This window comes from Anolis sagrei, chromosome 4 (genome assembly GCF_037176765.1).
Source record: "Anolis sagrei isolate rAnoSag1 chromosome 4, rAnoSag1.mat, whole genome shotgun sequence".
NCBI classification, from domain to species: domain Eukaryota; kingdom Metazoa; phylum Chordata; class Lepidosauria; order Squamata; family Dactyloidae; genus Anolis; species Anolis sagrei.
This window is the reverse complement of record NC_090024.1, coordinates 62,081,030-62,097,223: the sequence shown is the minus strand read 5'-3', so window position 1 is coordinate 62,097,223 and position 16,194 is coordinate 62,081,030. Positions and strand designations below refer to the sequence as shown.

Genomic DNA, 16,194 nt, shown 5'->3' with positions numbered 1-16,194 from the left:
GACACGACAAAAAAACTGTTATCCACAGTTTCACATATCCACATTTTTTACATATTCACATCCATCAGGAGCCCCTGGTGGTGCAATGGTTTTAACCCTTGTGTCAGCAGAACTGCTGACTGATAGGTTAGCAGTCTGAATCTGGGGAGAGTGGGTTGAGCTCCCTCTGTCAGCTCCAGCTCCCCATGTGGGGACATGAGAGAAGTCTCCCACAAGGATGGTAAAAAAAAATCTGGGCATCCCCTGCGCAACATCCTTGCAGGCAGCTGGTTCTCTCACACTAGAAGCGACTTGCAGTTTCTCAAGTTGTTCCTGACACAGAAAAAGGAAAAAATAACACATATTCACATGAATGTATCCCTGACAGATATTTGGGAGAGGGGGGAATAATGTATTTCCTTCATAGCCTTTCTGGTTATGAACATTTTGTGATTAGAAAAAGTCACTGATTAATACATTATTAGAAATCATAATACATAAGTCCTAATTATGGCAGATCAGCCATTTGTCCTCTTCCTTGATTTCCTGTATTGTACATAGAATGTCTCACCCTTGCTTCCTGCTCATTGATACTGCTTTCTTCACAGTTTTCTAAGAAGGATGCTGGCATATATGAAGTAATATTGAAAGATGATAGAGGAAAGGACAAAAGCATACTGAAACTTGTAGAAGGAGGTGAGACTTTCATGTTGTATAATATGCAACACAGTTTTCTGAATGGTGACTTGGAACGAAGACTCACAACATTGATTTGGCTTACTCTATAACTAAGTATGCACAGAACTGTGATCTTCATCACACAATAAATTAGCAATAAAACATAAAACTGTACACAGTCGAATTCCAGCAGCTCTCTAAATAAACTTCATACCAATTGCAAAATTGGAAGTCTGTCTCTAGAAAAAGCCTGAGTAGCCTAAGCTATTTTGAAACCCTTGGTTGCTTAGCCTACCATCCAAGAGATGTACCCCAGAAACCCTTGGGATATCATGGGGATGTTCAAATCCACATCTTAAATTTCAAGATACAGCTGGCAAAGTATGCACACTCTGCAAAGTTGCAGGGGATTTTAGGACACTTAAATAACCAGTGCTATCACAGGGCAGTGTTGCTATTTGTATTATAGTATGAACCATCGGAGCAGTATCTGATTTCATTGGTCCATGTCCAACAAAATACGCAATTTCTATGCAGTTTAGGGCCTCTATTGCAGCCCTATGGTATTCCTAGGCTAGATGGGGTTGCAATAAGATTAGTTATTATCCATAGTTTTGCAGATATGAGGGTCATATTGTACTTTGAACTTAGGCAAGTCCTGAAGAAGTCAACATTTCCAACAGATTTAATTACTGCATTTCTTCCATTCTAAAACACCCCATCCCCCAATAGAAATGTATCTAAAAATGGAGTGTATCGTACGTACTTTTATAGGTATATATTTCTATTGATGGTACTGAAATTAGTGTGTGTCTTACAATCGAGGGTGTTTTAGAATATAGTAATTAGGCAGCAGAGCATAATTGATTTTCCATGTCATATTCTCCTGATGAGGGACAAGCCAAAGGAGTTAAAGCAGTATTTAAACACGGTGAATGTATGCAGATACTTGGAGAACATCTGTAACATATTTAAGAGCAAGCTAGATTTCCTAACAGGAATCCATTTACAGGAACACTTCAGATTAAACAGGGAACTTCAGGGCATCATTCAGTCACAACTAGGCATGTTTGATCTGGGAACACTGAGTCTCAGTCTCTGGATTTGTTTCCACAGCTTTTGCAGATTTGATGACGGAAGTATGCAAAGTGATTGGTGAGTATTTAATTCCCTCTCCTGATGAATGACTCATTTGTACCAGTCCATGAACGGCTGTAAGAGACCACAAAAATTGTGTTGCATTTTCAGCTTTATCTGCAACAGAACTGAAAATTCAGAGTACAGAAGAGGGTATCAGATTATACTCCTTTGTGAACTACTACTTGGAAGATTTAAGAGTGAGCTGGTCGCACAAGTAAGTGGATGAACTCTTACCAATGACTGACATTTCATTTCACAGGAACATTCCATACCTGTTTAAATTTAGGATGTATCCACACTCATGTATTTCACCAGGCTGGTTTGGGATCAACACGAACACATTCGATTCACTTGACATACATATTGTACCCATGAAGAACTGAGGCACCAATGCAAAAATGGGGCCAAAGAGCCCAAATGCCAAGAAAGTGATCTGCACAGAGATAAAGTACAAAATTGTAGACACCTTTACTGAAAAGTAAATCTTTGACCTCAATAGGATTGATCCACAGCTCTATAAACTGCAATCTGAGGTAATCTGACCTACATTTGGGCAGTGCCAATGCCCGAATGTACTTCTGCTTCCAGCAAAAGCAGAAGTACAATAGAGCTCAGGCTGACATATTTTTTTGTTATCAGAGATGATATCATATAGTACCTCCTTGAACTTCATTCTTACTTTAGAGCAGGGTCCCCTGTGTTTTGGCCTACAACTCCCAGAAATCCCAGTCAGTTTACCATCTGTTAGGATTTCTGGGAGTTGGTTGAAACATCTGGGGACCCACAGGTTGAGAACCACTGCTTTAGAGGCTACCTACAACCTTCATAGTAGCTTTGAGGACAACAAATGCATTTTCCAAAGTAATGATACATCGAGAGCTTTCCCTATATTTTCCTACAGTATTACAAGATAGTTTGATCTTAAATGGGCAATTCAGACCCATTAGCTCTATAAAAGGCATGCTCTTGGTAGAGATGATAACTTCTAGAACTGGTTTGTTGATGTGAATTATTGCAACTGTCTGTATTTTCATATTTAGAGCTCTTACCATTGAGGGCAAGTCTGCCTATTAAGTTACTAATCCGATGCTGTTTATAACAATTTGTCATTGTTCACTTAGTAATGTTACCAAACCATGCGAGTCAAATTAAGAAGATATTGTATTACTGAAAACAGTTCTTATTGTTAACAGCATACACAACTGTTGCCATCTTGATCAATAATTCAGATCTTTGTGACAGTAGAAGTTTGAACAGGGAAATATGCCACAAAAATGATCATTTCATACTTGGTATTAAATAGAGGTAATGTTCAAACTTACAACAGTGATGTAATATTGGTATACTATGAGGATATTTCAAATATAATTTGTAGTTCTTTTTTCTTTTTTTGGAAAAAAAGAAAAATCTCAAAACCAGGATTCTGAAGGTGGCTGTGAAGCAATGTAGTGTAATGTGAACAAAGACTGATACATTTTGATTCCTAACTCTACAGTGTTTCCCCAGTTTCTGGAAGAGGCACTGCAGCCTTTTCCCAGGTGAGCACAGTAGCATAGAAAGGCATCTTCCCTGGGGCTCAAGCCTCTGGCAGTAGTTCTCAACCTGTAGGTCCCCAGATGTTTTGGCCTTCAATTCCCAGAAATCCTAACAGCTGGTAAACTGGCTGGGATTTCTGGGAATTGTAGGCCAAAACACCCAGGGACCCACAAGATGAGAACCGCTGCATGGGACCCAGTCCTGATATCATACCCTCTAAAATGTTCACAAAGGAAAACTGGGGCATAACATAAGATTGTGGACAAGATTGCAAAAGTATTGAGACTGCAGTAGTTTGCTTTTGCCTGAGCCTACTAAAAATGGCAGGATTCCACCCCTCTCCTCCCCTCCTCCTTCAGCACCAAGGTAATTGAACTCAGTTTACAACAATTGAAATAAACAAATGACAACATTTCAGAGTGGCTAAAATTATTAAAGAAAAAGAACTTATGAGCTAGGATAGGCAGAAAACATTTGTTTTTGCCTGAGCCTACTGGGAAGTGCAAAATTACAATTTTCCTCTTTTCCTGAGATAATTGGGTGCGAACTATGTTGGTACTTTGAGATCATTTTTCAGCAACTGTTGTAAGCTGAGGACAAAGAAGGAAAGTAGAAAGAGGAAAGAAACTGGGACATTTTAAAAGCAATTAAAATAGGGTGATAAGGAATTAATAATAGGTGCCCCTGCAAGATTGGGAGAGTTTGAGGGTGTGGAAGAATAACCCTTTCAGGGCTCTTTCTCACAGCCATATAACCCAGAAAATCAAGGCAGAAAATCACACAATATCTGCTTTGAACTGGGTTATCTGAGTCCATGCTGTCATATATTCCAGTTCAAAGCAGAAAATGTGGAATTGTATTCAGCTGTATGGAAGGGGCTTTGGTTTACCCTGATGTTCTGGTTAAAATGGCCTCCTCTGGAGAACTACTCTTTTTAGTGGGGGAGGAAACTGTAAGCTTCCTGCCATACAAAGATGGAGAGAGAGAAAAACAAGGCTAGTCATGTAAATCCATGGGAACGAAAAAGGAAAGGAGGAAACAGAGACTGTGATGCTGGAAGCCTTTGTGCATCCAACTGAGTTTTCCTTCGGCACTGTTGTCAGCACCACTGACATAAGCTAAAAGTTGTGATGATTAAAAGCTTTTATCATCACTTCTGTTTTAGTGCTCACAGTCCTGCAAAGACTTTGTCTGTGTTGAAGTTCAGGTTTGACAGGTAGGACTGCTGTAGGCTTAGAAAAGCCTTTGAAGTCGTTTTGAGAAAACTCCTTTGAAGCATATAGCATTGTCTCTTGCTGAAAGAAAGGAGAAGTAGAGCAGACATTTTCTGGAGGGGCAGCTGTGTATATTTGTGGCAGAAAAAAACCCACTCTGCCTGCCTAGAGAAAAGCGGTACCAAAATCTCAACCTAAGCACAATTAAAGGGGAAGTGTCACCCAAAGAACGTTTGCTTTATCACAATGTTGCATTTTGTTTGTTTTCAGTGAAGTCAAAATTAAGTATACGGAGAGAGTTAAGACTGGTGTTACTGGTGAGCAAATCTGGCTGCAAATCAATGAGCCAACTCCCAGCGACAAGGGGAAATACATAATGGAACTCTTTGATGGTAAAACTGGACACACAAAGACTGTTGATCTTTCTGGTCAAGGTAAATACTAGTACACATTTTCTGTACATCTATAGGTTGCATCTCATAATTAGCACAGAAATAAAATAAAGCTGCAATGAATTCTGGTTACTTTATATATTTCTGGTTCTGTGCTTCTTAACTTTACTCCCATTAGCTCCAGGTAAAAGCTATACCAGCATTAAACATATTTCCATGCCTTATAACTTTCAGACACCCACTAACCGGCATTATTTATTGTTGAAAAGTTTCATCACAATTAGGGATAAATTGCTATTCTAACCTTTCTTGAAATATATTACAAAATGAACTGTCTGCCACATGCAATTAGTAGATATGTTTTGCATTAGATAATTTGAGCTTCCTTTTTTATTACTTGTTCCAACGTGTTCTAAATTTATCTAAATGAAAAGATGATAACAGAAATTGACTTTGTAAATACTTCTCTTAATAAAAAGCTGTTCTTCTTTTTAAGCATTTGATGAAGCCTTTGCTGAATTCCAGAGGTTGAAGTAAGTCATATTTAAAATAAATTTCCATTTAAATAAACTAAAATACTGCTTTAAAAGGTTCTGCCATAAATCTATCTTCTATGTTATCTGCAAAAGTGGTGTGCCTAGCACCTTTTCTATTGAAGTGAGAAGTAATTTCAGTATTCACTGTAACAATGAATACATTTGTGCTGAGATATAGAAAAAACAAATAGTTCTGGGATTCACGTAAGCCATTCTGTAAACAAATTTTGTTCAGCTATTTAAAGCTGTGCACAGAAGAGTAACTATTTTAAGTCACAATGCCTTAAAATAAAATTATATTGAACTTTCTTTTTGTCTTTTTCACTTACAGAGCACTTGCTATTGCAGAGAAAAGTAAGTGATGTGTCTCTTCATTTTTTGGGTTGTAGCAGTAATTGGACATAATGCTACTCACGTTCCTGAATGTTAGAAAGACTGCTATTTCTTCCTCAGCTTCTTCTTCCAGAACAGTGGTTCTCAACCTGTGGGTCCCCAGATGTTTTGGCCTTCAACTCCAAGAAATCCTAACAGCTGGTAAACAGGCTGGGATTTCTGTGAGTTGTAGGCCAAAACACCTGGGGACCCACAGGTTGAAAACCACTGTTCTAGAGATAGTTCCATGTCCCTTTTCATTTGCATAAAGCCCAAAGCAGATCACATGTTGTAGAGTGCTTTTCTGCTGTGAAGCAAATACTCTGTGCAGGTCAATGTGCAAGGAAGCAGTCAGTTATTCAGACATACTGAGCTTAGTCTTGAAGGCACTGCAAGGGCAACAATACCCTGTGGAGACTGTTTCTTGCCAGGCAGCAGCAAGAGGTTCAGATTCACAAAATGGTCCATCCCAGCTGATAGACATGACTTACATTCCCTGTCAGCATTGGCTGCCCTTTAATCATCATTCATTGTTATATGGACGCCACAAAGTAAAACAGCATGTGGCACTTCCATAGTATTTTTGATGCGTTCACAGAGGATGTGAAGGTGTGACAAAGCCATTCTTCTTTCAACACGGTTTATAGATTTATTTCAGAGATATTTACCCCACTGCCTTCAATGATTTCTTCTGTCAGTTTGCCAATATAATTAGAGCAAAAGACAGAATTGTGCACTACAATAAAATCTATGCTCTCAGCCACAGAATCCCACTTGTTTCAAGTTCCCCCTATTCTTAAATCTTCATAAAAACATGTAAAAAAAAACACCTTGTAGTCATGTACAGATGTCATGGTGTTGCGCATTCTCCCACCCCTGCCACAGACAGCCATTGAAGGAGGACTATAATTCATGGCTAGATGTGTGGTTTCAGTGCAAAATGTTCCAGATTTAGACCCTGCTGTTTCCACATACAGCTCAGAAATACTCCTGTCTGAAGCCTGAGTTCTTATGAGTCATTGTAGACCAATGATGGGAAAGTAATGGATCTGAAAGCTAGAATTCCCACCTCCCTCAGTCATCCAATCACATTGCCAAATGACAGCTCCTCTGATGTCATCTACCTCACCCCATGCCCTTTCCCTGTTACTCCATGAATTCATAAGTTTTGTACCTCTTTAGGTATTCTTCAGCCTGTAATTAGATGTACACATAGGATATCATGCAGACGGCTATTTTCAACCCTGTTTGCCTTTCCACCTGAAAAGTGAATCTTGGTATGATTCTTGCTCATTGATTGAAGATAGCTTTCTCCAAGCCAGATGGCCTTCCAAAGGAAGGGAATGAGTGGGAAGGAGAAATCCTTCTGATATCTCCTATCAGTGATTGAAGAATATAGCAACATTCCCTTCTAACTAGGAAAGCAAGCCTTGTGCAAAGTACTATAATTGAACAAGTAAAAACAATTTGGCAATGGAACCAATTGCCTAAAGAGGTGATGGCGTCTTCTTCCCTAGACATCTTCAAAAATAGTTACCTGCTGGGAATGCTCTAGCTATATGCAGGGGAGTTGGACTAGCTGGTCCAATAGGTTCCTATAACCCTATGGCTAATTTCTTTCATTCCTGAAAATAGGGTTTCAGGGAGTACGTGGGCTTTTGGTTAGAGAGAGACCCTCCATGGTTTGGTTTCAGACCATCTAGGGGTTATAATTGGCCCGTGAGTCAGAAGTTGTGCTTTCCTGGTGTGGATGGGAGACATTCTATCTAGCTGATTCCGTATAGGATAGTTTCCACTGATGTGTACTGTAGTTTAGAAGACACATAAGATCGCAAGAGAAGAAGATACCGATTGTGACATTATGAGTCTACACATAGGATAATCCAATTGATTCAATTGCTCTGCTCTTACTGGAATTAAGAATTAGATTTAGATCACTGTCTGTCTTATAATAAGTGGGGAGAGGTAAGGCATGTGATTTATGTTTTCGAAACAAAATCTTTTTTCTCAAAAATATGAAGTTCTCCCCAATGGAAGCCAGTGGTGGATTACATTTCTGTCAACAGCCTTAATGGATCTAGCCTTTACTTTGCACATTGCCAGCTATGACATTTTGAAGCATAGAAGCAGAATCTTGTTCTCATTTGTGGCCTTGTGAAGCATGCTTGTATATTTTGCATTAGTATTTGCCAGTCAAATACTGTATTAATAATGTGACATTCATAACAAATCTGACATGACTTTCACTTCAAGCAGAGTGGCTAGGAATACTGCAAATCATTCTCAGTTTGCATGCATCACTGGCAGCTTGCACAAAAATGACATAAACAAGGCCGAGGGAAATAAAATCTGGGACAGAGCTTACTTTAAAGACAATAAAGCAAAGAATATTTTTTTCCAGATCGTGCTCGGGTGCTGGGAGGTCTGCCCGATGTCGTTACCATCCAGGAAGGCAAGGTACAGTAAATTGTTTAAAATATTTAAAAAGGCAAATCTACATCTTTCTCATTCTCAAGGAAAGAGAGAGTGAGAGTGCTATAGATTCAGAATTACTCAAAGGTTCTGGCTTTTGTAAAAAAAAAAAAAGGATTGCACTACTTATTCATATTTAAAGTGAATACACAAGCTGACACAACATATTTGTTGCACATTAACTGATGTGAGTAAGAAAAACTGAAAAATGATAGCCAATATTTCAGTCTGCAATCCAATTCAGATCTCAGTGAGTTTGAGCTCACTGATTTTCATTGATCCTCACTGTTCTGATCTTTGGTTTAACATTCATAGGTCAGTTCCATTGACAAGCTACCAATAACTGCACAAAACTTTTGATTACATTAGTCTACATTTTACTCTGTCAATCAAAAAGACATATACATTTTCCTAGGTCATTGTAAACCGTTTTAAGTGAAATAATAAAAGGTAGCCTTTAAACAAACAAAGAAAGAAAACATCCTGAAATACTTAAATCAGGGATTGGCAAAGTATGGCCCTGTAGCCCCATGCAACCCCCCCCCCCCAAGTATGTTGTGGCCCTTGACCCCTCCTGAATTCCAGACTGACCATCTTCTGATCCAAAAAAGAGGGTGAATTACTGGAAGCCACCAGCTATAGAGATTTGCCTTCTAAATAGGTAGCAAGGCCTATTTAGAGTAGTAGTAGTAGTGATGATGATGATGATGATAATAATAATAATAATAATAATAATACAATAGACACTTGGGAAGTGTTCAACTTGTGATTTTTTGAAATAAAATCTAGCATATAGATCTCGTTTGCTGTGACATACTGTGCTTTTGTGTCAGTAAAATACAAAATAAAATACATAAATGAATGTTTTTAGACTTATAAAACTACCAAAATGACACAACTACATACTGTCCACTACAGCTAAACTACAGCCAATTGAGTAATTAAAAAACAGGAGGAAAAAAAACAGAGCAAAGAAAACATGCACAAACAAAGAACTACAGACTTCCCACTCTCTTTCCGAAAGTTATTATCCTCTTTTTGGGCACATCTACATTGTAGAATTTATGCAGTTTGACATCATTAACTGCCATGACTCAATGCTATGGAATCATGGCAGTTGTAGTTTTACAAGGCCTTTAGGTCCCCACCAAACTACAAATTAGGTAGTATTGAACTGCATTAATTCTATAGCGTAGATACACCCACAGTCTATTCCCTTTAAGCGATAATTTAATCACACCTCTACTTTACTTTACTAATTCATGAAACCTACAGTTGCTAAATGCTCCCATTGTTGTTATGAAAAGGTAATGAACAGATTTCCAATCTTTCTTAAAGTTAGTCAAATATTTCTCCATAATCGGCAAACCAATTTATCCATCTTGGCTAGTTCACAGATCTTCATTCGTCAATGTTCTTGAGTTGGGAAAACTGGTTCCTTTAATCTCTGAGCGTATACAATTCTGTGACTTTCCTGTCTTTGTTGCCATTATGCTGGCACTTATATAATGAAGCAAGGTGCTTAGAATGCCATGACTGGATAATAATAACTAAGTAAAGCACTGCTCTTGGCATTTAAGACTATACACAGGGAGTTTTATGCCATTAGAAAATTGAAAACATATTTTCCTGGCCAGTGGAGGAGGGGAGAGGTAAAACAGACTAAAATGCTGGGTTGTTTTTTTTTCCTAATTTCAAGTATACGATAAAGCACAGGTTTCAAACTAAAGGCATATGGGCCAAATCCAGCCCTCCATCTCAGTTTATGTGACCATCCAGGTGCTGGGCTACAACTCAGAGCGGATCCCAATGTACATATACACGGCAAACATTTTAATTCTGCATATTAGACATCATGACTAGAATGGATGGGAATTGTGATACAATAACATCTGGAAGGCTGCAGTTTGTTCTGTTTAGTCAGAATAGTGGGGTTTGAATTCAGATGCAAGGTTTGTGGATGTCTGACTTTAAAATGTCATTTAACCTTTCCCCAACCTCAGAGCCTCAAGTGCTGTTGGGTTGCAGTGCCCATTATCCCCAGTTCACATGGTGGATAATCAAAAATGATGGCAGTTGTTATTCAATAACACCCAGGAACCAAAACTGAGTAAAATCTAAAGACCACTGATCACGATGTAAAAAAGTTATAGTTGGCCCACTGTATTCATTAATTCTCTGTCCATGGATTCAGGGACTCTTTGAAGGCAACCGTAAGAATGATGAAAATAAGTTTGACACCCCTGCTATAAAGCATTTTATGAACCTTAATAGTGACTGCCATGTAATATAACAATATATATTTTAAAATGATATTTAGTCTATATTATTAGTGTATAATTTTAGTGATTTTATTGCTAGTTTGTAAAGCATTTTTGTGTATTTGTTCATTTTGTGTATTGGTTCATATTGTAGTTTTCCCTACAATAGGTTGTGTCCCAAAGACAAAAGTCTTTTTTATAAAGGCTTTGCATAATGATTATTTCACAGAGTTTTTCATTTTGACATGATTGCCATACATGTTAGCAAGCTTTTCCATGTTCACAACACTTCTGAGGATAAACAGAGCCAGGAGGAAATAACTTTCAGCAGGACACTGATATGGGGTCTTAATCTGGAAAAGCATTTGACAGATGTTCTTTCTTCAAAATAAAAGCAGTCATGTTGCACAAATATTTGTTTAAACTGCACCCTTGGAATTTGCACCGCTTTAGTCTTGACCTAGCAAGTTGCTGATTTCCATGCATTCTTTTCTTTTATCTAAATGGGTCTTTTGCAATGGACAATGAATTTTTGTTGGGCACTGGAAACTAATTCCCAATCAGGGTCCCAGTTTCCTGAGGTTCCTGATGAGTGCTTCAGTTATGGAACAGGTCAGAGGTATGGCAGCGGGTAGGACTAGATGGCCCTTGTGATCACTTCCAACATTATGTTTCTGTGATCCTAAATGCGCAAAAGGCCTTTATTCTTATCCACATTTTTCTATGTTTATAGCTTTCTAATGCTTTAAATAACTATATTGTGGGGCTGTACACCTTCCTTTTTTGCAGGCCCTACTACATATTAGGCTTGTTTGATAAAAAAAGATTCAATACTCGTTTCAGATGTAGGGGGCACTGGCGATTTGATTTTTAAATGATTTCTGAAATTTTCTTCAAAAAAAGATCAGAAATATCAGAAATCCGAATCGCTTCATTAATGGAAGGTGCCCTCCAGAACCATTAAGTAACTTTGGCAAAGCCAGAAAGCCTAAACAAACAGTTTTAAAATCTCGTGGACATCCAAAAATAATTCCGAACGATGGGTAAGTGGTTTAAATTCGGAATTGCTCCTCCCACTATTCCTGCATGGCTCGAAATTGGTTCAAAAGGAAATTTAATCCTAATTAATTCCGATTTTAGAAGCTTCCAAATGAACTCAAACAAGCCTACTACATATCTATGTGCTAAAAAATGGATCTCCCCTTCACTTGGGGTTCATCTACATCAGGCATGGGCAAATTTGGGCCCCCCAGGTGTCTTGGACTTCAACTCACATAATTCCTAATAGCCTACTGACTGTTAGGAGTTGTGGGAGTTAAAGTTCAAAACACCTGGAGGGTCATAGTTTGCCCATGCTTGTTGCCTGATTTCATAATAACAGAGGAAGGAATCTGGGCTGAAGATGCAGGATCTATAAAATCTCAACAAAGTTCAGTGAGTATCTGTCATCTTACTGATCTACTTATACATTTGCAGGTGGCATTTGGTTGACCACCACTGGAGACAGACTGGACCAACCATAGTTTCATCCATCCTTTCAATACACAAGACAGATTTAGACATAGCAATCAAAGCTCAATAAATATTTGAATATTCTGTCATTGCACATGCCCTCTCATCTTTATTCTTCTTTTTTCTTCAGTCTTTCTGTCCTTGTTAGTTTAACGTAGTCTCCCATTATTTACAAATTGAGCTACTATGGATTAAATAATAAAACAAAACTATTTTATTGATCACATAACATAAACACAATGTACAGTATATATCTAGTCTGAGTAAAAGTATAAATATACAAGTACAAGTACAGAGAGAGGATTAAATAAATGTTACTAACTAAGATATGAATCCATGATCAGATTGTTTCAGATTTAATGGGAACATTAACAAATTATGATACAAATGACAAAACTTAGAGCATGAGCTATAAGAGAGGGATGATTATGGAGTATGACTGTCTCCAGGGTTTATCTGAACTATCCCACCATCTTAAATATGTTGGCACACAGGTTCTTGTCTGGCATGCAGACCTATTTCTCTAAAGTACTATTTGTTATGAAAGATGCAGATTCTAAATCTTTGTGGCTGAGGAGTAATTTGCCTTCTGCTGAATTCCATTTCTCTTGTCATTCTTGTTCTTCAGAGAGATAAAACAAACTCCATCTAGTCTTACTTCCTTTTCTTCAAGAACTGAGGATTTTTGTTTGTCTTGCCTTAATCTTTCAGTATTTTTCCTGCCTTTTATTATCTTGAAAATATCTATGTATGGAAATCTACCAGAAATTATCAGTTGTACTTTGCCTTGTCCCACCCCTCTTCCCATTTATGGCATCAGATAAAGCAAAGAAAAAGATAGGAAACAGGAACCATTCATATCTCATAGGCCTTATTGTGAACTGGTAGCTGGACAAATGTGTTCCTTAGTGATGTTTTAAGTTGTTCATCTACAAGAAAAAAATCAGATGACACTATTGATACAATTGAAGGTGCAATGCCAGGCTTTGCCAGTTGGATTTTTGGGCATAATTTGAGAGGACAGAATAATGATGTTGGGGAACATTCCAGTGTAGTAGTAGTAGTAGTAGTAACTACTACTACTTTATTTTTGTACCCTACCTCCATCTCCCTGAAGAGATGGGGTGGCTTACACAGTTAAAACATAACACAGTAAATACATGACAAATAGACAATGCCGAATAAAAAATAATATAAAACAACAACATTATATATATATATATATATATAGAGAGAGAGAGAGAGAGAGAGAGAGAGAGAGAGAGAGAGAGAGAGAGAGAGAGAGAGAGCATCAAAACCAACAACCATATATTAAAATTAATTTCTCGTCATGGTTGGGCAGACTGGTGCAACAGCAATTTAGAGGATAGAGCTGGTGAATAAAGTGTATAGGTCATATGAGAATAGTAAGCATAAGAGCAATGTAAAATAGGTCACTAGAGCTTTGGGTACAAAACAATAGTAAAGTGCAAGGACAGATTTTGGGTCTTCGCTGGTGCACAACACTATTCCAGGTCCAGAGGAGGGAGATGCGGTTAAAAGTGCATTAAGTCCGCATGCAAATTAATATTTCTGAATTCAAATGTTATTTGTCATCCAGAAAAAGTATTTCCCTGGAAAATGGTTTTCTGGGCAAAACAGCCATATGTGAATTTTGCTCAAAATAAGTCCCAAATTACGAAAGCTTTCAAAAATTGCATATTTCTTGAAGACTTTCTTGTAATGGGAAGAAAATTACTTAAATTATGTATTGTTACTTTTGAAACTTAATGAAGAGTTATATCCCTATTATAGAAGAATAGTGAAAACAATATATTCCATTAGCCTACATGTGTCAGGGATTTATTCGTAATTTCTATTTATGTATCCTTTCTGTGTTTTCTGCAGGCACTTAATCTGACTTGCCTTGTCTGGGGAAATCCTGTGCCAGAGGTTGCGTGGCTGAAGAATGAAAAGCAACTGACTGGAGATGATCATGTCATCCTGAAATTCGAATCAGGAAAAGTCGCCTGTTTCACCATCACTTGTGTCAATACGGTGGATTCAGGGAGATACAGTCTTGTGGTGAAAAATCAGTATGGTACAGAGACAAGTGATTTCACTGTCAGCGTGTTCATACCTGAGGAAGGGATTGAGATCCCTCAGCCAGAAGTTAGTAAAGGGGATAAGAAAAAGAAAGCATGAAGCTAAACTTAAGGAGGACAAATGTTGGTGAGAGCTAGAATTCTAACTGCTTTAATCATGTTTGTGTAAACTGTTTTGCCTATACATTGGAGGTATGGTTGGGATCTTTACACTCACTCATTCGAATCATGATGACTTATTTATACCAGGTGAATGAAGTCATCATCCTGCACTTCATGGTACAGATTGTAATCAGCTTTCCATCTTAAATGGAGCACAATTGCTTAGCGGGTGCATATGGCAATAAGGGAATGGGTATTTTGTTCTGGCATTCATAAGTCAAAAGCATGTGTAATTAGTGAGGGGAATGAAAAGATATTACGTAATAACTGGATATGTAATAAATGGATAGATCATAACTGGTTTACTGGAGAGTTATTTCTCACCAAGAGTTTAGATTTGCTCATATTGGTAATCTAATATCACTTGAGTGTACTGTAGGATAATGCTGTTAAAATGAGCAAATGTATGTGTTGTGATGGAATTAATAGGCACTAAATGTCACTGGACCCTCCTCAGTGTTCCCAAATGAATAAATGAAATACTTTTATTTCATCTTGTATTTGTGTCTTGTTCACTTATTCTCTCTTGCCTATTTATCATTCCTTCCTTCACATGCCTCATTTTTTAAATACCATTTTGGCCGTCATATTCTTCCACGAGGTTGCCTTGTTTTACTTTCAAACCCACAACATGCTGACATTTTCATGCATTCTCTATTATCCTCTGCCATTCTGTGTGCTACAAAAAACTATTTCATAATTCCACCCCCCTTTAAGCTTGTTAAAAACTGCTGGGTTGAACAGAAGGTCTCTTATTCAGTGCCAAAAAATCCTTAGGTACTGGTTTTTCTTTTCAACAGCCTTTTCTCAAGGCTTTTAGGACAAGGGGTGAGGGGAAGGGTGGCTGGAGAGTCCTTCAGCTTGTGCAAATGAGATGCCTGGAGCCAGCCATTGAGCTGACATTGTTGTTGTCGTTGTCATCATCATCATCATCACTGTGTTGTTGTGAGTTTTCCAGGCTCTATGGTCATGTTCGAGAAGCATTCTCTTCTGAGTTTTTGCCTGCAAGCATCCTCAGTGATTCCGGCCATGAAAGCCTTCAGCAATACATAATAAATTTTATTTATATCCTGCCACCATCTCTCAAAAGGGACTCAGGCAGCTTACAAGAAACTGCAGTGCAGTATATAACATAAACAATACACGAGTAAAAACAATATCACATACAAATTATATAACAACCACTATAAGAATAACTATCATTTCCTATTAACATTATAATAACTTAGAATTAAACTAAATTAGGTATACTTTCAACAGGAATTTGTTCATGTAAGTATAAGAGTATACCCTTTATCAACAAACAAACAAGACAGGTCAGTGGATGCTTGCCACAGATGCAGGCGAAATGTTAGAGAAAATGCCTCTAGAACATGGCCATATAGCCCGGAAAACCTACAACAACTCAGTGATTCTGATGCAGAGCATCTCCCCCCCCCCCCAAGTATTTGTAGTTCACCAAGGGCCGGACAATGGATTCTGCTGCTTCCTGACCCAGCACACATAACTGGGTTCCTGTTTCCTCTCTGTGAATTCTCTGGCTTGTGCGCTGGACCCTGGCCCCTGATCAGGGAAATGCAGTTCCCCAAAGGACATTGCCCCACTCTCCACCATTTGTGGACTCTTTGCGGACCTTTCTGCCCTCACTGATTGACTTGATGCCCTATTATCATGAACTTCCTCTACGAACTCAAAGCCAAGCCGCTTGGGGAGAATGGCCCCCGCCTGTGTGTGTGTCCTTGCCAAGCAGATCATACCTCAAGAACTCTGATGAATTGCTTTTGTCAATTGTTGTTGCTTCTAATAAACTTTGCTGGGATGGGGATGGGATGGGGACCCCCTTTATGAAATCTATG

General features: G+C 38.2%; 1 protein-coding gene across 2 annotated transcripts in view; it reads left to right on the top strand.

Moving 5' to 3' along the window:
- MYOM1 (myomesin 1) overlaps positions 1 to 14,836 on the top strand; it is a 93,087-nt gene extending 78,251 nt beyond the window's left edge. For both annotated transcript variants that reach the window (XM_067467460.1, XM_067467459.1), the window contains 8 exons: positions 588 to 675; positions 1,774 to 1,812; positions 1,906 to 2,011; positions 4,818 to 4,981; positions 5,436 to 5,472; positions 5,807 to 5,829; positions 8,249 to 8,304; positions 13,980 to 14,836. In XM_067467460.1, coding sequence (XP_067323561.1) covers positions 588 to 675; positions 1,774 to 1,812; positions 1,906 to 2,011; positions 4,818 to 4,981; positions 5,436 to 5,472; positions 5,807 to 5,829; positions 8,249 to 8,304; positions 13,980 to 14,276 — 810 coding nt within the window. In that variant the 3' untranslated portion in view covers positions 14,277 to 14,836. The remainder of the gene's footprint in view (positions 1 to 587; positions 676 to 1,773; positions 1,813 to 1,905; positions 2,012 to 4,817; positions 4,982 to 5,435; positions 5,473 to 5,806; positions 5,830 to 8,248; positions 8,305 to 13,979) is intronic.
- Positions 14,837 to 16,194: the final 1,358 nt, after the last annotated feature.